Raw genomic sequence first — 27,749 nt, forward strand, 5'->3', positions numbered from 1 at the left:
TGAGTAGATTCGAGGGGATTCCCTGCAGACCCGTGGAGCGCTCTGAGTGCAGCCCCTCCTGTCCGCATCTCTGCCCCACACACTCCAGCCACCCCACATGCTGGTCTCTGCTTCCTCTGCTCAGCAACCCTGCTGGGCTCCTCCCAGTGCTGGGGCCCGCAGGCTGCCTCCAGGCCGGAAGCTGGGGCCCTCGGAGGCTCACCTTGTTCCCTGCCCTTCACTCAGGAAACACTGCCACGTGCTGCCTCTGTTCCAACATCCGAGAACACCGGTAAAAAAACCTCCTTGGCTTCACAGCTGCTGACAGCTTCTGCAGCCACTCTTCCCCCACAGACACTGCTGCCGCTCAGTGTGACAGTCCAGGCACGTGGTTCTCGCTCTCCAGACGACACCGCATTCTCCACCGAAGACAAGCCGGGGCTCCCAGGACCCAGCTGGCTCCACACACGCCGCTACGTGACTGGTCTTGACAGTTAAGTTCTTCAGAGCCCAGAGCCGTCTGAAATCTCCTCCCGTGCTGCGTGTCTCCACCCCGCAGTGCTGTTGACTCCTAACACGTAGCAGTGGATCCAGAACGGACAGTGATCGCCTGCGACTGTCAGGATGAAGCAGAACGTCACGTGCATTCTGTCCTTCTCTGTGATGACTTGGAGGTTTTATTTTTATTTAAAACCGTATGAACTGTGGGTTAAGTTTTTTCTTCTCCTTTTAAAAAATATAGTAATGAAATTGAGAAGTATCAATCCTTTCTGGTACCGTAACATTTTGGTTTTTTAATGGCACGAGTATGTGGGCAAACTTCAATGAAAGAACATTTTGCTGTTTTCTTAGCTACTGTTATTTCATCGTAAGATTACTTATCAACGTGATCTGAAGAGGCTCCCCCAGAGGCTGACCCCAGGTCGGGGAGTGACCTCATCAGGAATCTGAGGGGCTCGCCTGGGGCTTTGGTGTCCCCATCTGTCAATGTACGGACTGGGGCGAGGGCCTGGCTCACACCTAGACCACAGTAACAAGTCACCAGAACCCTTGACCAGGGCCTGAGCCTCCCGGGGCCTGAATCCATCCTCTTTTTTGTTCCTGAGATGCCCCCTCAAGGAGTGATCCAAAGGAACATTAGGGTTGGGTCTTGCAGGTTGGGTGGAATTTCCAGGGAACTCGGGAAGTGCGTTCCCGGCAAGGAGAGAGGCCGGGTGGCCTGAGGGGCCAAGCGTGCAGACTCGGAACCAGGTGTAGACGGCACGCCCACGTGCTGGGCGGAGCTGGGTGTGGAGGCGGCAGGGGCCCCTCAGGAGCCGCCTGTGGTGGGGTGGGTGGTGCTCAGTGCTGGGGCACACAGGGCTCCCCTCACCACGGCTCACCTCACAGCAGGGAACCCGTAGCTCTCAGGAGCCAACGCGGCCCACAGGGCAGACGAAGCGGAGGCCTACGGGTGGCTCGGCCCCCGGACAGCCTCAAGACTGTTCCCCGGGAGAACAGGGATGGGCACAGGTGGGTCTCGAGGCCCGAGCGGGCAGCTCCCCCTAAGGGGTCCAGCCTGGACTCGCCCCAGGCTTTGCTCCCTGGCCCTGCCTGTGCTCTCACCAAGTGCCCAGCCTCAGCAAGGCTGGGATGAGCCCAGCCCTGGCCTTGGGGTCCCGGGGGAACGTGGGGGGGTCTCTGCCCCTCCCGAGGACACCCTCTGGCACGGTCACGGCCCGGCCTCAGTTTCTTCCTTTGCTGGATCACCCCATCACCCAGAAAAACGAGCCGGCCTCTTGACCCCAAAGCCCCTCTGCCTGCTGCCCCTCCCCCACTCTCCTGTACACCAGCTTCCACTGGGCACTGGCCAAGGTCACCTCAGCATCAGAGCCACGTGGCCAGTCTCTCCCTGCCCCACAGCCTCCAGGCTGCCCTCATCCTCACCTGCTCTTGATGCCTGGTTCTGGGGCTCGAACCCTGGTCCCATCTACACAGGTTCATGAACATTTCACCAGGCGCCTGATGGGTACTGAAGACGGGACCCCTCCAGGGACCGCAGCCCATCCTTCCCAGAGCTCAGACCACAGCCTTGGGGTCCTCCTTGCCCCCTCTCATCCTCCTACCTGCATCCCGTCTGTCAGGAAGCCCTGTGGATCCAGCCGTCAGAATAACTCCACAGGCCAGTCCCACTCACCCTCTCTCAGGCTAAGAGCCGGGCCGGGCACGGTCTCCACACAGAAGCGGGGCCCTCGCCGCTCCCCCTTCACTCAGGGACGAGCCATATCCTTGTATGTGAACAGAAGCAGCTTCACCAAGAGGCCGGGAGCAGCGGGAGCTATGGAGTGTTCTAGGGGGTGAGTGGAAGCTAGGCTGCAACCAGGCGGCAGCTCCACGCCAGCTTTCTGCACACTGATGACAGAGCTCAGAAGAAAGGGACCATGCTGGGATTCCTTTCGTATTAGCACACTGTTGCCAGCTTACACCCAATTAAATATTTGTAGTTTTTCATTGCTGTATCAGAGATCACCCTCCCCGCGCCCCCGAGACTGGGAGGGGGCACCTGCCTACCAGGCCATATGGAAGCCCAGCACACTCCCCACTCCCCTCTGCTGGGCCCCCCCAGCCCCTTCTCCACACCCCTGCTGTCCTCTTGGCACTTACCACTGTGGCCCACCGACAGCGCTGAGTCCCTGGCTGGGCTCTGTCCTGGGCGCGCGAAGGCCCGGGTGACCTGCTAGATGGAGGAGGGTGAGGGCACCAGGAATCGAGAGCTGCCGCCGCCGGCGACCCTAGAGGTGCTCCAGGGCCAGGGCCCGGGGTCCCCTCAGGGGCACAGCCATCAGCTTGCCCGCCCCCTCCCCGCCGCAGCCCATCACAAAGCAACCAGACGAGGCCTCCTGCTGTACTAATGTATTCCATCTTTCAAAAAGAAAGACATGATTTTAATATTACTTAACAATATGTTAAAAAAGTAGCCAGGCAGGCCTCCGTGTTAATACAGCCGAACACTCTAACAGACTTGATGGTGTGAGTACTGGGTGGGTGCTTTGTGTTTGAACTTTCTCATTCTGCAAGGGATCTTACACAAGCTGGCTACAAGTCAGGGGGATCAGACACGGACAGCGCGACGTGTACACTCTTAAACAGTAGATTGTGGAGGAGAACGGAGAGTCCTGCCCTGCCCGGCCGCCTCGGGTGGGACGCAGGGCACAGAGAGCTGAGTGCAGCGACACCCCGGCAGGACAGGTGGCGGGACAGGGCGAGACACAGAGGCAACGGGCCACGTGGGGACGCGAACCCGTCCGGCCACGGCCCAGGCCTCCGAGGCCGCGGCGGTGAAGGTGGCAGAGCTGCTGTTCCGATCCGACGGCAGAGCTACGGTCAAGGCGGCTCACTCACAGACTACACGCACACGAGCTAACAATGCGGGTCGAGCAGCAAGTTCTCGGTCGGGAGGGGGCTCGGGTGTGGCGGCCCACCCGCACAGCCCGGGGCAGGCACGGCAGCTCCGGGCCCGGCCCACCGCCCGCGTGTCCCTCTCCAGGCGGTCCTCGTTCAGTGGGCAGCAAAGGTGGCTTTTTTCAAGCTGAAATTGGACCAGTTGATGGACAGTCTCTGTCGGGTCTGCCTAGCGGAATCCAAACAGAACCTGCGAAGAAAAGAAGCCCAGCGGTCACGGGAGGAAGAGGCCCACACCCGGGATGCAGCCGGAGAAGCCCAGCACCCAACGGGGCTCAGCGTGCGGGACCCCGCTGGCGTCCACCATCTCCCCACGCCTTGCTGCCGGAGGAACAGGTCCCACCTTCAGGACACTGGCCAGCACCCTGGACATCTCTGGGGCTTTGTGTCCTTTTCTCTCGTTCTTCAGGAAGCCGCCTGTCGCAGCCAAGCTCTGCCCACGGCCACCAGCCTGCCCTCACTTATCCACGAGGTCACAGTGAGTGTGATGTGAAACAAGCATTTGTATGAGACACAGTCAACACTGGCCGGCCGCCGCCCCCGCCCCCGCCCTGAGGGGCGGGTCGGATGCCCACAGGCCTCCAAGGCCAGCGCAGCCTCGCCATCTGCCCGTGGAGCTCCACCTCGTGCTGGCCCCTGCTTCCCGCGCAATGATGGCCGAGTTCCGTACTAGACGAAGCAAAGGACATTTTCTTCCAAAAGCCTTTACTTCTGCCTAATTTCTGGAATTCTCACCCTTCCAGCACTAACGTGGGTAGCAGGAATTTGGATTAAACTAGAAAATGGTATTGTCACTCGTCCAGCAGGTGAAATGAAGCGTTTTTGCTTCAGCTGTGGTTAAATCGCTGAACCAGTCGTCGGTGCTGTGTGCCTGGAGGACTGTGTCCAGGTAGATGAAGCCCCCGGCCACCCTGCCCCTCGGCGAAGGGCTGCACCGTCTCCCAGGATCCGAACTCTCTTTCCCTGGACACGGCTGGGCAACCCCAAGTCCTAGTGGTGTCACCTTTTAAACCTTCTGGAAGCGTCCACCTCCTCCTCCACTGTCTCTGCATCAGCACGTGTGTATCCCCACCCTTCACGCCGCAGCCAGAACGCTCGGAAAGCACCAACCACGTCCCTGCTCCAAGCCGCTCAGAGAGGAGCTGCAGCCCGAACCAAAGCAGGGTCTCCACGGGGCCCAGGCCACCTGGTCTGCATCCTCCCCACACCCTGGTTCCACTCTAGACACCACCTCCCGTCAGGCCTCCGTACTGCCAACCGTGGACTGGGTCACGCATACTTACATACATGTGTACAGAACACGCGAGTACAGGTAACTATAAGGCAAAAGCCTGGGTACCCGCCCCCCCAGGTCAAGAAAACCAACACTGCCAATCCTGGGGCGCCATGCTGCGCCCTCCCAAGCAGGGAGCCACCACCCCAGCCTCTGCAACCAGCAACCCTCATGGCTCTGTGTAGTTTCACGACTCGACGGGGGCTCCTGCTGATTCCTGTCTTTCTTTTTTTAACATTTAATTAATTAGTTAATTAAGGCTGTGTCAAGTCTTTGTTGCGGCACGCAGGATCTTCGCTGAGGCAAGTGGGATCTTTTGTTGTGGCGCACGGGTTCCAGGGCACGTGGGCTCTGTAGCTGCACCACACGGGCTCTCTAGTTGAGGCGCGCGAGCTCAGTAGTTGTGGCACGTGGGCTCAGCTGCCCCGCGGCATGTGGGATCTCAGTTCCCCGACCAGGGATCGAACCCGCATCCCCTGCATTGGAAGGCGGATTCTTTACCACTGGACCTCCAGGTAAGTCTCTCATGTTGATTTCTAAGCACACAGGAACAGAACCGTACTGTATGTTTTCATGTCGCTCCTTTCATTCAACAGTACGTTCGTGCGATTCCACCCCAAGGCCACAGGCGCGGTGGGACTGTTTGCTAGAGTATGTGGGACGCACAACTCGGCCGCTGCAACTTCACACAATCTCTTCTCCAAGGTGGTCTGACCTGCGCTGCTGCTCCTCGCCCGCGGAGGGAGTCGGGCCCAGCTGCTCCCCAGCGCCAGTCGGGCTGAGGCCCCCCCAGTTAACTGGTCACAGGTTTTCTGCGACACCGACTGTTTCATGTGCCCACTTGTCCACAGGTCTGTCTTTCCTTAATGGTCTGTAATGTTTACACATCTTGACACTAACCCTCTGTGATGTGCTGCAAATATTGTTTTCTCACTTTCTTTAAAGCAAATGGTTGATTTTAATGTAGCTCAATGTATCAATCTTTTGTTTTATGGTTGGTGTTTCTAAGAAATCTTTCCCTGTGCTCAAAATTAAAAGGTTTGCATATGACACTTAAAATCTTAACCCATCTGAAGTCGACCCTGAGTGTGGTGTGATGCAGGGATAACACACTTGCACAGCTCCATTTATGAACACACCTTCCTCCCACAGTGATCAGCCAACCCATCTTCTGTCAGTGTTCGTACAGGCCTGTTTCTGGGCACCAATGTCACCACATTTTAATAACCAGGACTTTCCAAGTCTTTACAATGGGTAGGAAAAGGAGCCTTCCTTATTCTCCCTATTCTTCTAGGAGGACACTAGCGATCCTTGAGTTTTTTTCTTCTGTGGGTCAATGTAACACATTAGAGCAGGGTGAATAAAACAGACGTATGACATGAGGAATCATTAGAAGGCAAACAGTGTGGATCGCCAGCGTCAAGCTGGGACCGCCTGCCTGGTGCTTCCTCTCCTCCGAAGTAATCACCATTCTGGCTTTTCACGTTCATCACTTCCGTGTCTTTCTTTCAAGTCTTAACGCCTACGTACGCATCCCTGAACATAGTTCACTTCTAAAAACACACTTTATTTAGGTATAATTTATGTACAGCAAATTGCAGTTAGTGTAGAGCCCACAGTGCTGACAAACATATACGTCTGGGAAACCATCACCTCAACCAGGACACAGAACGTTTCCGCGAAACCCCCAAGTCTCCTTGCCGCTCTGGCCCCAGGCAGGCCAACAGCGACGTCTTGGCCTGTGACCACAGATGAACCTGTGTGTTCTGGGATTCCGCGTCAGTGGAACGTCCGCACGCATCCTGTGTCTGGCTTCTTGCACGAAGCAGGCGCCTCTGAGGACTGTCCGTGTGCTGTGGCAGCGGCTTTTTACTGCCGAGTAGCATCCACTGGATGGACAGAGCACCGTTTTGTTTATCTGCTCATCTGTGTGGACCTCTGGGTTGATCCCAGTTTTGGGCTACAAATAAGACTTCTAGGAACGTTCAGGAACAAGTCGTCGTGCAGGCATCCACTCTGCCTCCTCTTGGGCTTTTGGGCATCCCCCAGCAGTAGAGCTGCTGGACCAAACAGCAGGCATATTAAACAATGTACTTTAGTTCTGCCTAATTTTTAGTTTACATACACTGGCTATCGCGTACATTCTTGAGCACTGGCTCTTGTTTAACGTCCAGTTTGTAAGATGCATCTGTGCTGCGGACTGCTCTGGTTTGTTCCTTTCTGTTGCTATAACACTTCTCCTTTGACTGTACCACAATGTGTCCAACCCAACCAGTTTTAGAAACACTGTGTTAAGTTCCACAAAACCCTTCTTGGGTTTTAAATCCACAGATAAACTTGCGGAAGCTGGAGAGCTTAAAGGTACTAATTTTTTTTTTTTTGCTGTGTAGTTCCATTTACATGAAGTTCAAAAATACGCAAAACTAATGTATGGTGAAAGATCACCTTTACTTTGGGGGTGCTGGTGATGACTGGGGACGTGTGAAGCAGGCTTCTGGGTGCTGATAACACACACCTTGGCCAGGTGGTGGTTACCTGGATGTGCTCACTTTGTTAAAGTTCACTGAGCTCAAAGGCACTAACTCTTCTACGAATGAACACGAAGAACCTGTGTGACCGGGTCCTTCAGTGCTCTTCTGTGAAGTCTCATCGCCTTCTGTGCACGAGTCTTGTGCAACTCCTGCTAGATCTATTCATGGATGCTGCGCAGATCTTGCTGCCGTGATAAATGCTGTCTTCACGTAAACTACGTTTCTGAAATATTGGTGGTGTAGAGGAAAATAACTTCCGTACACTTATCCTACAGCCAGGCTCTTGCTAAACTGTCCTGTTTTCCGTCGTTTCCTAGGTAGACAATGAGATCATCTGTAAAATGAAATTCTACTTCCTCCTGTCCATGCCTCATGCCTTTAATGTCTTGTCTGTCTTACAGTGCTCGCCAGGAACCACGATTTAGGGCTGACCAGAAGAGGACATAAGAGGGCGGCAGGGCGGCTTTGTTTTTGCACATGCTTCCACATCTTTCCCATTTTGGAAAACGTTTCATGTAGCTTTCTTTTCTCTTCTTTCTCTCCCTCTTTTGGTAAATTCCTTTTTTAAGGTTAAAGATATTTTCTTCTATTGCTTACTATTTAAAAAAATAGTTATAAATGGGCGCTAAGATCTTGGCAGAGGTTTTTTCTGAACTCACTGGAATGATGACACGACTCTTCTCTACTGTGTTAATGGGCCAGGTAACACTGCGGATTTCCTACCATCAGAAACTCCTTGCATTCAGTCCTGCGTAAGCCGGTTTGGTAACATGCAGCTCTTTGAAAATACCATACACTGTTGGATTTAGCACGTGAATATTTTCGTGATGATTTTTGCACCTAATATTCATGAGAGAAACAAATGTGTAATTTCCCATTTTTTTCTGGTATTGTTTTTGGCAGATTTTGGTATCAACATTTTACTTCTCTCATAAAACAAAGAGGGGAGCACGCTCCCGTGCTGTCTCATTTCAGTTCTCCGGTAGAATCTACAAGACCGAATAATCTTTCTTTGAAAGTCTTGGACAATTCTCTGTGAAACTGTCAGAATGTAGTTTTCTCACTGGGAAGACTCAGAACTGCTGCTTTAATCTAATAGTTACTGGACCATTCACGCTATTTTTCTGTTGGGTTAATTTTGTGTCTTATTTAAGTTTTAAAGTTAATTGTTGTAAAGTTGCTTCCAGTCTCTGGAGTTACGTCCTCCTTTTCACTTACGTACTCACAAAATCAAAGAAACCTTTTATGTTACAGAGAATTTCAAACACACCCAAAAGCAGAGCATGGTAAAATGAACAGAGCCACCATCCCACTTTGATAATTATCAACATTCTGTTTCTCCTTCCACCTAATTATGGTATTTTGGGTGTCTTTTTTCTACTTTTCTTGACTAGTCTCTCAAAGGTTTATTTATTTAATGTTTTCAAAGAATCAAATTTTGGCTTTGATCTTCTCTTTGTTTCCTATTTCATTATTGCTCTTATGTATTATCTCCTTTGTTTCACTTCCTTTGAGTTTATTCTATTGCTGTTTTCCTAATTTCTCAAATTAAATCCTAAACTCATTAATTTTCAGGTTTTTAATACTTAACTCCAGCATTTAAGGCTTCAGTGGAAGTGCTCCCAAGGGCAAACCTTTTCTTTTTTTTTTAAATTTTCTTGAAGTACAGTTGATTTATAATGTGGTGTTAACTTCTGCTGTACAGCAAAGTGACTCAGTTTTATATACATATGTATGTGTGTGTGTGTGTCTGTGTGTGTGTGTATGTCGTGTGTGTGTCTGTGTATGTCTGTGTGTGTGTCTGTATGTGTATATATGTGTATATGTATATATATATATATGTATATCCCTTTCCATTGTGATTTATCATAGGGTATTGAATCTAGTTAGTTCCCTGGGCTCTACAGTAGGACCTTAGTTGTTTATCCATTCTCTATATAATAGCTAACATCTGCTAACCCCAAACTCCCACTCCATCCCTCCCCCAACCCCCTCCCCCTTGGCAACTACAAGACTGCTCTCTATGTCTGTGAGTCTGTTCCTGTTTCATAGATAAGTTCATTTGTGTCATATTTTAGATTCCACATATAAGTGATATCATATGGTATTTGTCTTTCTCTGACTTACTTGACTTAGTATGATAATCTCCAGTTGCATCCATGTTGCTGCAAATGGCATTATTTCCTTCTGTTTTATGGCTGAGTAATATTCCAACGTGTATATGTACCACATCTTCTTTATCCATTCATCTGTCGATGGACATTTAGGTTGTTTCCATGTTTTGGCTATTGTAAACAGTGCCATTACGAACATACGGGTACATGTATCTTTTTGAATTATAGTTTTTTCTGGCTATATGCCCAGTAGTGGGATTGCTGGGTCATATGGTTGCTCTATTTTTAGTTTTTTGAGGAACCTCCATACTGCTCTCCATAGTTGCTGTACCAATTTACATTCCCACCAACAGTGTAGGAGGGGTCCCTTTTCTCCACATCCATGAGCAAAACCTTTTCTGCATTCCACAGGTTTTCACATGCAATATTTTCCTTATCTTTTAGTTCTATATATTTTTAAATGTCCACTGTGGTTCCTTACTTGACCCATGAGTTATTTAAACTTACATACTTCCAGATTTCCAAATATTTAGGGACATAAAATGTATCTATTGTAAATATGCAACTTCAACATTTTGTGGTCAGAGAACACAAATTATACATCCTTCTTTGACATGTCTGAGCCTTGCTTTCTGTGGCCCAGCACATATCCCATTTCTGTGGATGGCCCCGTGTGTGTAAGAACTCAGCTCTCTGTGTCTCAGATGTGGGGTTTCACCTACATCCGTTAGACTAAGCTTGCCGGTCAAGTTCACAGGGGGGCCTGGGCTGCTCACGCCAATCAGGACGCAGAGAGATGGGAGACCTCCCACCAGGATGGTGGATTTGCTTGATTCTCTGTGAAGCTCAAATTGCTTTTTGTATCTTGAGGCTATTTCATTACGTACTTGTGTTTAAAATTCCTATTTCTCCCTGACAAATTGAACATTTTATCATTATGTAGCAAACTTCATCTATCCCTTGTGTTAAAATATACTTCGTCTGAGAATAACAACTGTAACAGTTTCCTTTTTCCTTTCTCTTTATTTCCACCTTTCTTTTCATTATAGTTTAGGTATGTTCTTGTAAACAGTATATATACGTGTGTGTGTGTGTGTGTGTGTGTGTGTGTGTGTGTGTATATATTTATTTATTAAATTTATTTATTAAAAACACAACCTGACAAACTACTTTTAATTTTGTCTGCTTACTGCCTATCATGGTTACTGACACAACTGGACTTGTGTCTATCATCTTTTTAAATTTGTTTATTGTACTTTCTCTACATTTATTTTTTTTCTCTTTTGTTTTGATGTTTTTTCCTTCTCCTGATTAGCAATTTATACACCCTATCTCTGTTCTTTTAATGCTTGCTCTTGAGACTGTGTCCTGCCCGTCCAGCTTAAGGTCTGAACGTTAACTGCCTGAACGACAGAAGGACTTCAGGATGCTGGGCTCTGATGACTCCACACCTAACTGACGTGCGACTGCTGTTCAGTACTGGGGTTCTTTCAAACATAGTGTCACTTAGATATTTACCTAGATTTATCAGGCTGTTTTTCATTCCTTCCCGTGTATGTTACCGTGATCTTCTGAGATCAATTTCCTTTTTCTTTTCTTTCTTCTTTTTATTTTTTTTGGGCCACGCTGCGCAGCTTGCAAGATCTTAATCCCCTGACCAGGGATTGAACCCATGTCTCCTGCAGTGGAAGCATGGAGTCCTAACCACTGGACCACCAGGGAATTCCCGATTTCCTTTTTCTTAAAGTATACTTGTAGATGTTTCCTTTGAAAACAGGTCTCTTTGTAGCAAGCTCCTACACTTTTTCTTTATTATGGGAAAGAACCGTTTTGTGGGATACATAATTATAGACTGACAATCTTCTTTCAACACTGTAAAGATCACTCCATGGTCTCTGGTTTCACATGCTACGTCTAGAGATGGATTTTTGTGTGTTTACCCTACTGGTATGTGCTGTGCTTTTGAATTTGTAGATTCTAATTTCCCATTAGTTCTGCAAAATCCTCAGGCATCTTATCTCTTTAAATCCTGCTTTTCTGTGGTCTCCATTCTCTCTCAGAGGGGCTTCCGTTAGGTGTATGTCAGACTTAGCCACTCCTCCGTGTCTCTTAAGCCCTCTTTCACATTTTCTATTTTCCTTATAATCTTGGTGCATTCTGGGTACACTTTCCAGATGTATCTTCCAGTTCATTAATTCCCTCTTCAGCAGGGTCTAATCTGTTTATCAGGTATCTATCTACTGAGGTCTTGACTTTAATAATTCTATTTTTCATTTCTAGATTTTTATTGTTGGTCTTGGGTGTTTGATAATCTTTGTTTATAAGGTCATGCATGATTTTAAGGTGTGTGAATCCTGCAGGTCTACCTTGGGAAAATATTCCTCCAAAGCTTTGCCTACATCCAAGAAATGCCCCTGTTCTATCCCCTGCTCCCCAGAATCCAGCTTCAGAGCAAACTGTGTTAATAATTCAAGTAATTTAGGGACCTCCCTGGTGGTCCAGGGGTTAAGAATCCTCCTTCCAATGCAGGGGATGCGGGTTTGATCCCTGGTTGGGGAGCTAGATCCCACATGCCGCGTGAGCCCACGCGCTCTAGAGCCTATGCACCGCAACTAGAGAGACCACGTGCGACAGCTACTGAGCCTGTGGGCCAAAACTAGAGAGCCTGCGCACTGCAACGCTAGATCCTGCATGCCACAGTGAAGATCCTGAGTGCCACGACTAAGCCCTGACACGGCCAAATAAAAAAATAAATAAGTCAGTAAATAAATATTAAAAAAAAAAAAATTGGGGACTTCCTTGGTCGTCCGGTGGTTAAGAATCCACCTTCTAATGCAGGAGATGCGGGTTCAATCCCTGGCTGGGGAACTAAGATCCTACATGCCGCGGGGCAACTAAGCCCCCATGCCACAACTACTGAGCCCCCACATACCACAACTAGAGAGAAGCCCGCGCTCCACAATGAAGAGCCCACTTGCCACAACAAAGATCCTGCAGGCCGCAACTAAGACCCAATGCAGCCAAATCAATCAATCAATCAATTTAAAAAAATAATTCAAGTAATTTAGCTACAGATTCTTTTGGACTTTGTACAAACACATTCACATCATCTGAGAATGACAATTTCACTTCTTCATTTGAATCCTTACCCCTTTTATTTCTTTAGAAATAGAAGTTGTGATAAGGGGCACCACTGTTATCACTTCTTTAATCTCAAGGAATGGCTTGTAGTGTTTCATCATGACGTATACAACATCTACTGATTTTATGGATGCCCTTCACCACGTTTAGGAGAGGCCCTTCTCATCCTAGTTAAGGGTTTTTACTATGAATGCTTAACTTTAGCAAATGCTGTACCATCTGCTAAGATTTAAACACACACACACACTATAAATATATTTAATTCTAAGAAGCTTTTAGAATTTTACAATACTTCATTTACGAATTAATGACTTTTTGTACTGCAGACTGCTTTTGTGAGTGTGTGTGTATACGTGTGCGTGCTTTCTGAAACCAAGAGATTAAAGTACTTCCAAAGAGAGAACAAGGCACTTTAAAGAAAAATTTTCTTGTCATGACTCACATAGTAGATATTATTGAACATATTATGACAAATATTATTAAACATGTACTAATAAAGTCTGCATATCAGGAAAGATGACTAAATTAACCGAAGTGTTACTTTTCTCCTCTAAAGCACGCCACATCACTGTGTCCCAATGCCAGCGCATATAAAGCTCAGCTGGGAGGCTTGTGAGAACACGGATGTCGGGTCCCAAGTTCCTAGGCGGTGCTGCTGATCCAGGACCACTCTGAGATACGCTGCTAGAAACCAGTCTTTACACACACGGGAAGGGACAAGTGAATGAAGTGTGAGAGTGTGGGCGAGAAGGCTAGTACGTGTGTGCTCGGGCTGTGGGTGGGATGTGCACGGCAGGCCTTCACGTGCTAGAATGCTACAAAGCAGCCAGGCTGCTTGGCTAGCTGACACAACTTCTGTCCAAGACAAGCAGCCGTGCTATGTGGCAGGGTCATGCATGGTAACCACGAAACCATCCCTTTTTCGGACCACACTCCTAACAATTACCTTTTGAAATACTCCACTTCCCTCTCTGTCTCGTCCATGTCCACACTGTCTAGGTCGATATCTTTAGGCAGAAAGACATCATCTGTAAGATGAAAGAAAAGAGGCAAGTCAGCTGAACGGCAGGCCATCTTAGCGGGACAGAGCAAAGCATTTGGTTTTACTTAATTTCAACAAGTTCACAAACTAAAGATCTTTTCTAAAATGAGATCTTGCATGGGACTTCCCAGGCGCTCCAGTGGGTAAAACTCCGCGCTTCCAACGCAGGGACGTGGTTCCATCCCTGCTCGGGGAACTAAGATCCCGCATGCCGCGGGGTGCGGCCAAAAACAAACAAAAAAAGAAAGTGAGAACTTGTCTGATAAAATTTTTTTAAAAAATTAAAAAAATGAGATTTTGCAAATGGCCACAGGTGGGCAGACCTCTCTCATGCACTTGGGAACATCCAGGTCACGTGGAATTAGCGAACTCCTGTGCTGAGTGAAGGAACCACTGCTTCAGGTCCGAGAGAAGAGACATACCTGCTGCCGCCACCGGGAGAGCCCTTGAGAAGACAGAGGCTGTCTGCCCCAAGGCCCCGCTGGAGGGAGGGCAGGGGGGTAGGGGGAGCAGGGGCGCGGCTGTCAACAGACACCGCGGACGTGTCTGTACCCAGGACCCAGATGTCAGCCTCTGGAGGAAGACGGCTCTTGTAGGCATTCCGTTTATCCAAGCAACATCCAGAGACTTCACCGAAAAGCCTTTCCGGTTGTCCCTACCAAACGCAAGGCTCTATTTCATTGTGCGGTTGAGCAACCCTCTTTGAAAACAGGCTACAGCAGGGAGACGACTGATGAGGGAGCCTCGGCACCTCTGAGGGTTTTATTCCCTCTTCTGCTCTGCCCACCCTGTTTGGTACCTGCCAGGCGCCCAGAGGCTCCATCCGTGCACACATGGGTGCTGGGGGGCACTGGCGGTGTGCGCACAGCACCCGGCTCCACTCACGGATGAGTGCAGACCACCGACAGTGCTCTGTTAAAGCCAGTCTCCATTCCCTGTCCCCACCTTAGCAAGGGACAATTTTTCGGAATCCTCGGTAAAGGACCCCCGTTCCTCCCACCACTAGGCATTTGCACAGCGGCGTGATGAAGGTGTGGTTTACCTGCATACCAGCAGCTAACACTGCTGAAGACTCCCAGCGCCATGCGGAGTGCCTTCACATCCACCAGCTCACGGCAACGCCGGCCACCGAGGAGACCCCGCACGCCCCCCTGCACGACCACAGCCCCTCCCGCACAGACAGCTCGGGGCCTGGGTCTTCCTCGACTCCGCCCCCTGCCGCTGTATCCCTGTGGTTTCAGCCACACCTGGATACCAACACCAACAAACCAACCCCGCCCCAGACCTCCTTCATCCTCCTTCATGAGCGGCTCGTCCATAAAGCCACCTCCTCTGTACGGCCACCCTTCAGGCAGCTGACCCCCAAGGCGGGCAAAGCCGCTGTGATCTGCTGCGGCCGCTCCCTTTCTGACAGTGATCTAGAAATGATCCTCCTCCCACCCCCTTCCTCACACTCACGTCCCACCCGTCGCCCCGTCACCACGTTGGGCACGCTCCTCGTCAACAGTTGCAGACGCCTGTCTCCATCCCACTGATGCTGCTTCTGGGATGCCCCCCCAGCTCCCGCCCAGGCTCCCTGGCCCAGGCCACCAGCCCGCACGAGTCACCCTCACAACACGCTCCTTCCCAGCCACTGAGACGGTTCGTTCATCAGGCCTCCGCTGCACACCTACCACAGGCATCTCCTGGAGGCCCACTGGCTGACCCTGATCAAGGAACCAGTGATGCACGAGGAGAGGTGAGGTGGGCCAGGAGTGTTTACAGATGCAAAGAAGGTAAAGTCTTAGAAAGGCCAAACTCAAGTTATTCCATAAAAAAGTTCTAGAAGAGGCGTTGGTTCAACCACAGAAGCAAACACAGAGCAGACACATCTGCTGGGAGTGCTCTCATTATAAAGTGATTTCTAATACTCTTCTAATTAGAACTGATAACCGGTATTAAAAATCTTGGCACAAGAAAAAAATGGGACAGAACTATAGCCAGATTCAGTATCAGACAGACATTTTTCACAACAAAACTGTTATTAACCAGCGTGGAAAGAAAGAACGACCTAAAGAATTTCATACCTGCCAGGCTGTCTGTTCACTGTTCAGACCACAGGAAACAGTTTGCTTCGCCAGAGCTTGGAGGACTCTGTGCCCCTGACCCTTACTTGAGGACACGCGCCTGGGAACACTGCTACACGAGGACCAACACGGGCACCATTAATGTATTCACACGCAAACCTACAAATACTATGCGCTCTGACAAAGCAGAAACAAACGCAGCTGAAAAATGGGAAGAGAAAGGACAGCACAAGTGGGCAGAGGAGAGAAAACAGGGTCCGCGCACGGCTGTCCCCCAGGCAGTAGGTGGTGCCACAGGCCCCCATCTGGAGCAGGGATGGGGCACTAGAGGTGTAAGTGCAGGGGCAGCACCGGTACAGAGTCACAAACGTTCCTAAACACCAAGGATATACAGAAAGAAAGGCAAACATCTCACACAGAGAGAGAATCAGCGAATATAAAATAGAGGACTTCCCTGGTGGCACAGTGGCTAAGATTCCACGCTCCCAATGCAGGGGGCCCGGGTTTGATCTCTGGTCAGGGAACTAGATCCTGCATGCATGCTGCAACTAAGAGTGCTCATGCCACAACTAAGGAGCCCACAGGCCACAACTAAGACCCAGCACGGCCAAAAAATACACACTTACTTACACACACACACACACAATATATGTATGTATTAAAAAATCGATCTAATAATTACAAAATAATGTCAGGGCTGTCCTATCAATACATGGAAACAGGCTCACCTCACCTGTAGATAAGACTGTCAATGTGGCTCACACAGCAGGACTGAGGTGTCTCGGCTGTATGCAAGGGAACGACCTTTAAAACCAAGTGACTCAGAGAGACCAGAAATGAAGGGATGAGGACAAAGGTGCCCCACCAGGCAAACAGAAACAGAGAGAAGGGGTAGCAATCACCATCTCAGACAAAGGAGAATTCGAGCCAAAAGTGTGAAACACAACAGAAAGGACATTTTTAAACAATAAAAACCAAATTCAATATAAGAAATTAGTTAGGAATATGTACCAAGTAACAAAGAAACCACCTTTATAAAGCAAAACTACAGGAAATGCAAGAAAACACAGAAACTCAATAATAACAGAATATATGTCAAGAGGACAAAAAACAAGTAAGGATACAGAAGACCTAAACCTAAACCTAAATCAAAGATATATCATGGATATAAATATATATTTAGTTTAATACCATGATAGCAGAGAAAATACACTTGTATCTCAAGTGAACACAGAGCAGTCACAAAAACTAGTCACAAAGAAAATACCAGTAAGTTTCATGAAGCAGAAATATTACAAACAATACTCTCGGATCACAGCGTACAAAACGTAGAAATTGTTAACATAAACGAGGCTCTCCCACCTGGAAACCTAATAGCCACCTATTAAACTACTGGGTGAAAGGGGAAAAGAAAACCACATGGAAATTGCTGAATTTCTAAAAAAGAAACCAAACGGAGACATTATCATACACTGTGGGATATACTTAAAGGAATGATCAGAGAAAATTCAAGGTGCTAAATACTTTGATCAGTAAAAATGAAGGAATGAAAAGAAATGAACTCAATTCCCAAATCAAAAAGTTAGAAAGAACAATGAAGTAAAACAAAAGGAAGCACAGGAAAAAAAGATAAAAGTAGAGATTAATGAGGCAGAGAAACAAACAACAGTATACACCCAACTGATAAATCAAGAGCCTGGCTTTTGAAAATACTATATAGATAAACCATTAACTTTAACTGAGTCAAACAGAATAGGGAGAAAGAAAGCACAAACATACAAAATAAGAAATGACAAGAGGAAAATAACCACTGAAAGAAATTTTTTTAAAAGTATGTACTCGGGCTTCCCTGGTGGCGCAATGGTTAAGAATCTGCCTGCCAATGCAGGGGACACGGGTTCGAGCCCTGGTCTGGGAAGATCCCACATGCTGCGGAGCAACCAAGTCCGTGAGCCACAACTACTGAACCTGTGTGTCTGGAGCCTGTGCTCCGCAACGGGAGAGGCCGCGACAGTGAGAGGCCCATGCACCGCGATGAAGAGTGGCCCCCGCTCGCTGCAACTGGAGAAAGCCCTCGCACAGAAACGAAGACCCAACACAGCCATAAATAAATAAATTAAAAAAAAAAAAAAGTATGTATTTTGCAGACATCTATGTGGAACAAGCTGGAAAACTGGCTGAAAAGATCATTTACTACGGAAATACAGTTTAGCAAAATTAACCTCAGTGAAGAAAGAAATACTTAAATAGACCAATTACCATAGAGGACAGAGAGAATACCATCAGGCAACTTCCCCACAAAAAGCACCGGCCTGGGGGGCTGCACAGGAGATTCCTGTCAAATCATTAAAGCCTAAGTAGTCCCAATGGAAGGTGAATTGCTCTAGAATACTGAAAATGAAAAACAAACAAAAAAAGCTTCCTAATTCTTTACGAAGTATAACAGGTCTAAGAAGAAAAATTACGTTTAATCTCCGTAGATACTAGAAAACCTCTGACAAAATTCAACACTCATTCCTGATAAAATACTCAAGAAAAATAGGAATTGTTGGATATTTTCTTAACATGATAAAATATATAAACCTTACCCTAAAGTCAGAATCTTAATGTAGAAACACCAGACGTTTCCATTAAGTTCAAGAATGATGCAATTAAACAAGAGAAAACAAGAAGCATAAGAATTGGAAAAGGAGAAGTAAAGCTTTCTCTATTTGCAAATAGATGATAGAGTAGCTGGAAAACCCCAGAGAATCAACAGTAAGACTCAAACAATGAAATAATCTGCTAAGGTAGGAGATATAAAGTTAACATACGGAAAGCAACAGCTGTCATACACACAAATGACCAGTTAGAGGCGCACCATCCAGTAGAAACACAACACGAGCCACACACATAACTTAAGATTTTGTAGTAGCCACGCTGAAAACATTGAAAAGAAACAACTGCAATTAATTTTAGTAATATACACTTTACTTAATTCAATATGTCCAAAAGATTATCATTTCAGTATGTAATTGATGTAAAAAATTATACTGGGACTTCCCTGGTGGCACAATGGTTAAGAATCCACCTGCCACGGAAGACCTAAACAGACATTTCTCCAAAGTAGACATACAGATTGCCAACAAACACATGAAGAGATGGTCAACGTCACTAATCATTAGAGAAATGCAAATCAAAACCACAATGAGGTACCACCTCACACCGGTCAGAATGGCCATCATCAAAAAATCTACAAACAGTAAATGCTGGAGAGGGTGTGGAGAAAAGGGAACCCTCTTGCACTGTTGGTGAGAATGTAAACTGATATAGTCACTACAGAGAACAGTATGGAGACTCCTTAAAAAAAAGAAAAATAGAACTACTATACAACCCAGCAGTCCAGTCCCACTACTGGGCATAAACCCAGCGAAAACCATAATTCAAAAAGATACATGTACCACAATGTTCACTGCAGCACTATTTACAATAGCCAGGACATGGAAGCAACCTAAATGCCCATCGACAGACGAATGGATAAAGAAGATGTGGCACATATATACAATGGAATATTAGCCATAAAAAGGAACAAAACTGAATTATTTATAATGAGGTGGATGGACCTAGGTCCAGGAAGATCCCACATGCCATGGAGCAACTAAGCCTGTGTGCCACAACTACTGAGCCCGTGCGCTGTAACTATTGAAGCCCGCACACCTAGAGCCCGTGCTCTGCAACAAGAGAAGCCAACGCAATGAGAAGCCCGCGCACTGCAACGAAGAGTAGCCCCCGCTCGCCTGAACTAGAGAAAGCCCGCGTGCAGCAACGAAGAACCAGTGCAGCCACGCCCCCCCCAATATATATACATATATATATATACTGAGTTATTTTACATTCCTTTTTTTTTCATACTAGGTTTTCAAAATCTGGTTATGTTTTTACACTCACAACCTGCACAGTTTGGACCTTCCACACTTCGGTGCTCAGGGGCGACATGTGACTGGCTACTGCACTGGATGGAGTTGGAAGGTATGATTGTAGAAAACACCCCGTTAAAATTAAAAGCAAGGAAGATTAAATACTTAGGAATAAGCTCAATAAGAGATGTGAAAAACCTATAAGAGAAAATTTAAAACATTCCTAAAAGACATAAAGTAGACTTGAACAAGTGGAAAAACTCCCCTTGTTCTTGGGAAGGACGAACAACATCACAGACACCAATTCTCCCTAAATTATCTTATAAATTTAATGCAATACCAATAAAGATACCAGCAAGGTTGTTCTCTTCTTTGTTTTAAGGGAGCTACGCACACTGACACCAAAGTTCTTATGGGAATACAAACATGAAAGAACAGCCAGGAAGACACTGAAAAAGGCTGTGAGGAGAGAAGAGCCCTGTAAGTCATTAACATGTACAGAACCCCTGAAGTAGCAACTCAATGCAATAATGGCGAGTGAACGAACACAGAGGGAAAGAAGAGAAATTCCAGAACAGACCTGAGGACACGTGGTGTAGCACATGGCGGCATCCTGAGTCGCTTTTTAATAACTGGTGTTGGGACAACCGGTTAACTATTTGTAAAAGATAAAGCTGGATTCATGCATCACACGATACAAAAGAATAAACTCCAAATAAAGGTATCAGGGAGCTAAGTGAAACCACGCTAATACTAGAAGAAAACTTGGGCACATTCCTCTTTAACCTTCGTGTTAGTATAAACAATCACACCTAACAACTATTTAAAATCCAGAGTGAACTATGTAAAGTAAAAGAGAAAACTTGTGCTTGGCTAAAAAGCACTGGAAACAGAGTCAAAGACAACTTAACGACCTGGGGCAATATCCCCAATTCATAAGGAACTCTTAAAAAATGGAAGGAAAAGAGCAAAAACCCAATTAAAAAACGAGAAAAAGTTATGAATAGAAAATTCACAAAAGAGAGATATATAGAAACAGCCCTTAAAAATATGACCTCACTGTAATTAGAGAAAACTACATATGACACTTCAGGAGTAAGTGCACCTCACAGACAGGCTCAAGTTACAAAGCCTGACAACACACTCTCTTGGTGAGGCTGTGGCCAAACAGGGGCTCGACAGGGTGGGAGTGCAATGCAGGGTTCAGAGGACCAGACCACATCAACAAGCCCTGTCTGCACTGACCTCTGTGACCCAGCACTCCCGCAGAAACACCCACGCAGAGCACCTGCGCTCCGCCCCGCTGTGTGTCATTACAAACCCCGAGAGCGGGGCAGTGTCCAGCGGAGCCCACTCAGCACCTGAAAGCACAAGGAAGAGCTGCGGACGCACACGGAGGGCCTTTGGAATACAGGATGTGGGGAAAAAGCCACGGGAAAAGGCGTCTCTAATATGCCAACCTTTTGTGTAAAGAACAGAAAAGCAAATAAGAAACTAAGTAGGAATGGGATAGGGAAAAAGAAATCAGGATTAAGGAGGGGAAACAAAACAAAATAGATACAATCAGAAACAAAGGAAGCCAGCTGCACTTCCTAGGAGTCCCCGTGGCTGTACTAAATGTGCCACACTAGGTCCTGTGGGGGGAAGAGACCTACCAACCCTCAGGCTAGAGAAGGAACCCTGAACAGACACAGAGGGCAGGTGCACCGGCCGGTCTCCCACGCGGTGGGAGCAGGCAATTCTGAAGCTACCCGTGTGTCCCCGCAGGACCGCAAGGCAGGAGACACACTGTGGACTGCGGGGAGGGGGCTGCAGGGAGCGCAGTGGCACCGGAGCCGGACTGCAGTTGTCAGGGTGAACGGTTGGTTTTTACTGCAGAGATTAGATACCGAAAGACACAGACGTGTGTGTGTGTGGGGGGGGGGGCACGAGGAGTGCACACGTGCCTGCGTACACACACTCGCTCCCCCTCCTAAGCCCTGCCAACCACACACCAGCTCCGGGTCTCAGAGCCGGGACATCTAACTGTGCACAGAAGTGCTCAAAGCACAACGGGGTGCAGAGGCCACGCAGAGGGGGCTCCCACCGACTGAATCTGGGGGCATCGAAATAGTGTTAGCAAAGGATTATAACCTATAGCATAAAGAAAGCATCTACTAACCCGCCCTTGTATAAATAATGAAGTAAATGAAAAAAATACGTGGGGAAGGAGAGCTCTTCCTACAGAACGCTGAGTAAGAAAGGGAGAAGGAATGACATCAGGAAAGTCACCATGATGCAGGCAAAGAGCACAGTAGTAATCCCCCTGGGCAACACTGTCGCCCACGGAGGCTAAAAGTAGTGGATGAACGTCTGATACGGCGTAAGGGACTCGTCTCCCCACGAGACACTCCGGGTGAGCACAGGTCATGTGTCAGCCTGGCAGAGGAGAGACAGGCCGACCGCACGCACCACGGCCCAGGAGGAGAGTGACCACCCCCAGGCAGTGTGCCCCCTGACGGCAGGGCACCCACCAACAAAGACCCGTCACCCCCAAGGCGCTGCCGCCAACACTGTGTCATCTGAACCTGGCTGTGAAGGAACAGCACCAAACTGAAACTACGCTAGATAGTCATTTACTCTAAAAACTGGATGGGTCATGCTCTCTAGAGATGTCAGGTTGTGAGAAAGTGAGGAACTGACCCATTAAAGGAAATTAAAGAGCTATGACGCGTGACCCTGGGTTGGATGCTGTGTCAGGAGAAAACTTTGTTCCTAGGACGTTAAAGGGATGAACGGAGAAACACGAATAAGCCTACAGCTAGGTAACAGTCTTGCGGCAGTACTGATTTCTTGATTTTAACAACCACACTGCGCTCCCTGCAGCCCCCTCCCCGCGGTCCACAGTGTGTCTCCTGCCTTGCGGTCCTGGGGGGACACACGGGTGGCTTCAGAACTGCCTGCTCCCACCGCCGTGGGAGACCGGCCGGCGCACCTGCCCTCTGTGTCTGTTCAGGGTTCCTTCTCCAGCCTGAGGGTTGGTAGGTCTCTTCCCCACAGAGGACCTAGTGCGGCACGTTTAGTACAGCCACGGGGACTCCTAGGAAGTGCAGCCGGCTTCCTTTGTTTCCGACTGTAACCATTTTGGTTTGTTTAGTTGTTAAAACCAACAACGACATCGTGCCCCCTCCCATCTGTATCTTGCTGTATCTAATCTCTTGTTTTGAGGAAATGCACACAGCAGTATTTCAGGGTAAAAGGGCACTCTCATTTGGTTCAGAAAAGTAACCAAGAGGGAGAGATAGGACACAGCAAGTGTGGTGACACGCTGAGCTGACGGGAGTATGTGGGAATCCTTCGTGCTCTTTCCTGTAGTTTGCGGGAAGTCTAAAATTATTTCAAGGTAACCAAATATAACAACAATGCCTACGCGTCCCTCATGGCTGGTGCAGAGGTCACACAAAGCACGAAGCCACGACACGGACGGCAGCACCCACCTCCAGGAGGGTGGACCCTGAGAGGCACCCGACCCAGCGCCCTCCTCGTCCCACGATGCCCCAGCTACACACGCGCCCCCTTCTGCTCTGTTTATTTACCGATTGAACCGCTGCCTCTGTCTCCCTTCTTCTTCTTGCTTTTCTTGCTCTTGCCCTTGGGCTGCGGAGAGTCTGCTGGCACCGGCTTGCTGCTCTGCGGGTGCTCGCTGGGCGCGGCGGGCTCCGCGGGGCCCGGGCTCGGCTTCTCCTCCCGGACGTGGTTCAGCTGCTTTCTGTTGTTGTTGTTGCTGTTGACTTTCCTCTCCTCCCTTCTGTGCTCCGCCAGGGGCGTGAGGTCAAGCACTCTGGCCTTTGACTCAGCCTGGGGCCGGGGCCGGGGCTGGGCCTCTGAGGCTCTGGGGGGCTCCAGGGGCTTCCTCGCCGGCTCGCCGCCCGCTTTACTGCTGTGCTTCAGCTTCTGTTTGCTGTTTCCCTCCTTGTGCTGATGCATCATGTCCAGGAGGAAGGACAGCGGCTGCTGCTGCTTCCCGTTGACCCCCTTCGGCAGAAGGAGCTTGGAGTCTCTGGCGGCCACGGGGTCGGGGGTGTCCGCGTCGGCCCCCGGCCCCGGCCCCGTGTCTCTATGGTCCACGTGTCTGGAGGGGGAGCGAGAGGAGGTTTCCGGGTCTTCGCTCGGCTCCAGCGAGCCGTTGTGCATGCTCTCAGAGCCGGGCACAGCCTCCGCGGCCGCCTGCAGACTCCGAGCGAGCATGTCCAGCTCGGGACAGGCCTTCCTTGGCCTCTCCTTCTTCTTCTTCTTCACGGCCCTCAGCTTCTGAAGCTCCTGCAGCCTCTGGAGCTCCTCCTGCAGCCGCTGCTGCTCCTCCTCCCGCCGCCGCTCCTCAGCTCGCAGGTGCAGGTGCTCCCGGGCCCGGGCCTCCGCTTCCAGGCGTGCTTTCTCCTCCAGCTGCCGACGTGAAAGGAAAAGGCAACTTAGGACAACAGTAAGTGCTCTAAAAAAAGTAAGACACGCACACAAAAGTGAGATAAAACTGAATCGCGCGATGAGAATAGAAACACTGAAAGGGGCTGTGACAGGTCAAAAGCTTAAAACACACCTCCATCAAAGCAGGAGGTGGCAGTCAACAGAACATCCCTTGTAGCCTCCGACCTAGCCCCGGGGCACAGAGGACGAGGTCAGAGCAGCTGCCGCGCTCCTGGCCTGCGTGGGCTCTCCCGTCTGTGCGCGGCGGCAGGCGGGGGATGAACTGGACGAGAACAAGACTGATCGCGAGGCAGCAGTTACACAGCCGCACAGGTGCCCCAGAACCTTTCCAGGTGGGGAATGCTGCTGATGCGTTCGTGTGCGTCAAAGCGACATTCAAGAAAATGTGTACTGAAAAGCTCGAAATTTCTTTTTCCCACCCTAGCAGGTAAAATTCCCAATATATTTTCACTAATGTGACAGAGCAAATGACTTCCTAAAATATTCAACATGACGTGGCAAATAGACAAAGGTTATTTCTGCTGTCCAACTGGCAGGAAATTAATTTTCAACTCAAGCGAAAATTGTATTTTTTTAGTGACACACATTGCAGGAGCACAAACAGAAAAGATTCCTTCTGATTAGAAAACCAACGAGGGACTTCCCTGGTGGTCCAGTGGTTAAGACTCCGCACTCCCAATGCAGGGGGCCGGAGTTCAATCCCTGGTCAGGGAACTAGATCCTGCGTGCCGCAACTAAGACCCGGGGCAGCCAAATAAATAAATATTAAAAAAAAAAACAAACAAACAAAAACCCAGTGAGCATAAGGAGAACGGCTCCTCCATCACTGGGCTCCAGTAAGGCTCATGATCGTGAGAATCTCTGAAAAAAACATTTTCCGTGGGAAAATGTAAAGGTCCTTCCGAATTTAAATTTTTTTCATGATGTTTCAGAAGGCAATATTTTTTAAGAGACAACTTGTTTGTTTTGCTAAATAACTTAAACATAAAATTAGGTTAAAAATTCAATGACAGGTTTCAGAAAAATGTAACTTGACAATTCAAGTAAAGATTATTTAAAATTCTTGCTCCATCTGTTAAAGGAAAGCTTTGCTGGAGGTAGCACCTGACAGACAAACTCCCACCGTGTCTCCCGCAGTGGCCCCTGCAGGCACTCCAGGGCCTCCAGCCTGCAGGCCCGACCTGCCACAGGACAGACTCTACAGTGAATCCAACCCCGGTGTGTGCTGCCTTCATTTCAACAACTGGCCGGCCAACAAGAGACAAGGCAGCTTTGTGGGTCCCTCTGCAAACCAGGTGCTCGGCAGAGAGCACGAAGGGTGTGAGCGGGTGCTGAGGACGACCTGGGATGCACCTGCAGCATGGTCTGCATCCAGGCCGCCTGCAAGGACAGAGGATAGGAGTCCGGGTGGGGGCAGCCCTGAGCCACTCCGGAGGCTTCCGATGAAGCCCAGTGGCGACAGTCTCCAGGGCCTCGGACCACCTGGGACCCCGGACGCTGAAACATCCCTGGGTGGAGAACACACCTTCTCCCCACACCAGGTCTGGGGCAGAAGCAGGCCGCTCCCTCCAAGGCCCCTAATTAGACCTGTGGCCAATCCAGACCTATCTCAGGACCGGAGGTGGGTACAACAGCGGCAGTGAATCCACTCAGTTCAATCACAGCTACCTTAAGAGTCACGGCAACTAAGGTGGAAGCAACACCACACGACAAGTGGCCCGACCCTGGGTCCACTGTGGGCATGTCTCCTCCTTCACAGGGGCCTGACGCCCTCCCAAAGCAACCCATCCTACAGTCAGAGCCCTGTGGTCCTGACGAGTCCCCTCTGGGCACAGCCCACACCTGCCTGCTGAGGCGGGCTCGTGGAGCCTGACACCTTCAGGGAGCTGAAGCCGGGAAGAACCTCCAAAAGAACTGGCGTGGGGGGGGGAGGAAGCCCTAGAGGAGATGCTGTTCCCATCACTTTCAACGTCGCAGGAAGTAACGGATACAATTTCTCGCCTAGCGGCACAGTCTGCACATCACGCTCACGCGTTGAGACCACGCTCGGGTCCGGCCGCAGCTCACCACTGGGCCAGCCTGGCCAGTCTCGGCAGCTACTTGCTGTCGTGGCTGCCCCTGCCCTAACGGTGCGGTGGCCTCCTTACTCTCGACGTCACTGCCATGTGCAGACCCTCCTTTGAGCGGTACCCCCGATCCCCCTCCACCAGTGGGGCCGCTCGGGGCCCTGTACCAGCCTCGGGTCAAAGGCACTTCTTCAGCCCCAGTCTCCAGAAGCCCACAGTGCCCCGGACTCGACAGCCAGGGCTGCTTCCTCTGCTTTCCTGGGAAAGAAGTTCCTTTGACAGACAAGAGGCGGAGGGGCTGCTGCTGCCCCGACGCTGGCCAGCACAAGAACCGGAGGCCTGTTTTAGAGCCATTAACAAACCCCTGGCACAGGAGGGGGCTCCACGGCCTGAAAATACAACCTGCGTCTTGAAGCAGCGTCCAGCGCAGGCTGGCAGGCGGTCAGGGGCTCTTAAAGCAACACTGGGGGGCTGTGGCCCAGCCCCGAGCTCAGAGGCCCCCCGGAGGCCGCCTGGCGCAGACCCTGTTTACCTTTCTCTGCTTATGCCGTGCACGCTTGGCGGCCCGGGTGCTGCTCACGGGTTTGGTCTCCGAGCTGTTTATAAACTGGAGCAAGTCTTCCACCCTTCGATGGTCAACCACACTCTCCCTTTCTGAGAGCTGATCCGTTTTCTTAGGTTGCTCTTCTTTCCTCTTGGTCAGCCGTAAACGAAGCTTTTCCCTCATTTCTGCATAATTTCTACTTGTTGGCGCAGCGGGAGGCTAAGACAAACGGAAACGTGACGAAATGCAAGTTTTACTGATTTTGAATATAACAAATTTCAGACCATAGCATTAAAAGTGAAATTTTTATTGCTCAAGTGACACATGTTCATCAGGAAAAGTAACTAAATAGAAGAAACAAATGGCGAGAAAAAGAAAAACCTTTCATCACTAATTACCCAAAGGTATTTTGGCACTGACCTGTCAAGCTTTATATATTCACAAAAACATCTGGCAGAGGATGTACAACTATGTACACAAATGGTTATTTTTAAACTAAAAAAGAAACTATTATACATGCTGTAACTGATCTACTTTTATGTAATACGGTGTGACTATCTTCTCACATCAATAGATGTGTTTATAGCATTTTTCCATCCCCTCGCAGGTTTCCTCTTCAGATCCGAAACGCCTTCTCACTGACTACTAAAAACACCTGCATGAGCTGAGGAAACGAGGAGAGACTAAAGCAGAAAAAGAACAGCTCCCGGCCCTGCTCTTCCCGCCGCCCAGCCCCAGACACCACGGCTGACACCTGCTTGTACGGATGAAATGACTGTCCTGGCACACCACACAGTGTGGATGTGCCCCAACGAACTGTGCGGTCGAGCAAGAGGAATCCGCCTGTACAGGCTGTCCACTGTGTGGACTCAACAGTTCCCACGCCTGGGTAGTTAGTAGGTCCTATCCAATCAAATGCAAAAATGCAGAGATGAAATACTCAAAACTACGTGTCATTATTTCTTTACAACAACTACAACCTAGAAGTGGAACCACTGTTTTAGACAGTATCTTGATTTTAATTTTGCTCGCAAATAACGCTTTACACACAGCGTAACCATACCCTGAATTCAACCTGGTACACTATTCTTGCAAAGGAGTTTGCACATTTTACAATTCTAATTTAAACAAGCAATTTACAAACACCCATGGCGAAACACTACTTTTACGCACTTAAGTGCGCTCTCCGGCACCT

The 27,749-nt window shown here is 49.0% G+C and overlaps 1 protein-coding gene across 1 annotated transcript in view; it reads right to left on the minus strand.

Annotated features, from left to right (window-relative positions):
- Nucleotides 1–2,856: 2,856 nt before the first annotated feature.
- FAM193A (family with sequence similarity 193 member A) overlaps nt 2,857–27,749 on the minus strand; it is a 100,688-nt gene continuing 75,795 nt past the window's right edge. Inside the window, exons 17-20 of the mRNA XM_024745135.1 lie at nt 26,543–26,775; nt 23,059–23,905; nt 13,426–13,507; nt 2,857–3,610 (exon numbers count right to left, since the gene is read on the minus strand). Coding sequence (XP_024600903.1) covers nt 3,517–3,610; nt 13,426–13,507; nt 23,059–23,905; nt 26,543–26,775 — 1,256 coding nt within the window. The 3' untranslated portion in view covers nt 2,857–3,516. The remainder of the gene's footprint in view (nt 3,611–13,425; nt 13,508–23,058; nt 23,906–26,542; nt 26,776–27,749) is intronic.

Source organism: Neophocaena asiaeorientalis, unplaced genomic scaffold, assembly GCF_003031525.2.
Source record: "Neophocaena asiaeorientalis asiaeorientalis breed wild unplaced genomic scaffold, Neophocaena_asiaeorientalis_V1.1 scaffold65, whole genome shotgun sequence".
NCBI lineage: Eukaryota > Metazoa > Chordata > Mammalia > Artiodactyla > Phocoenidae > Neophocaena > Neophocaena asiaeorientalis.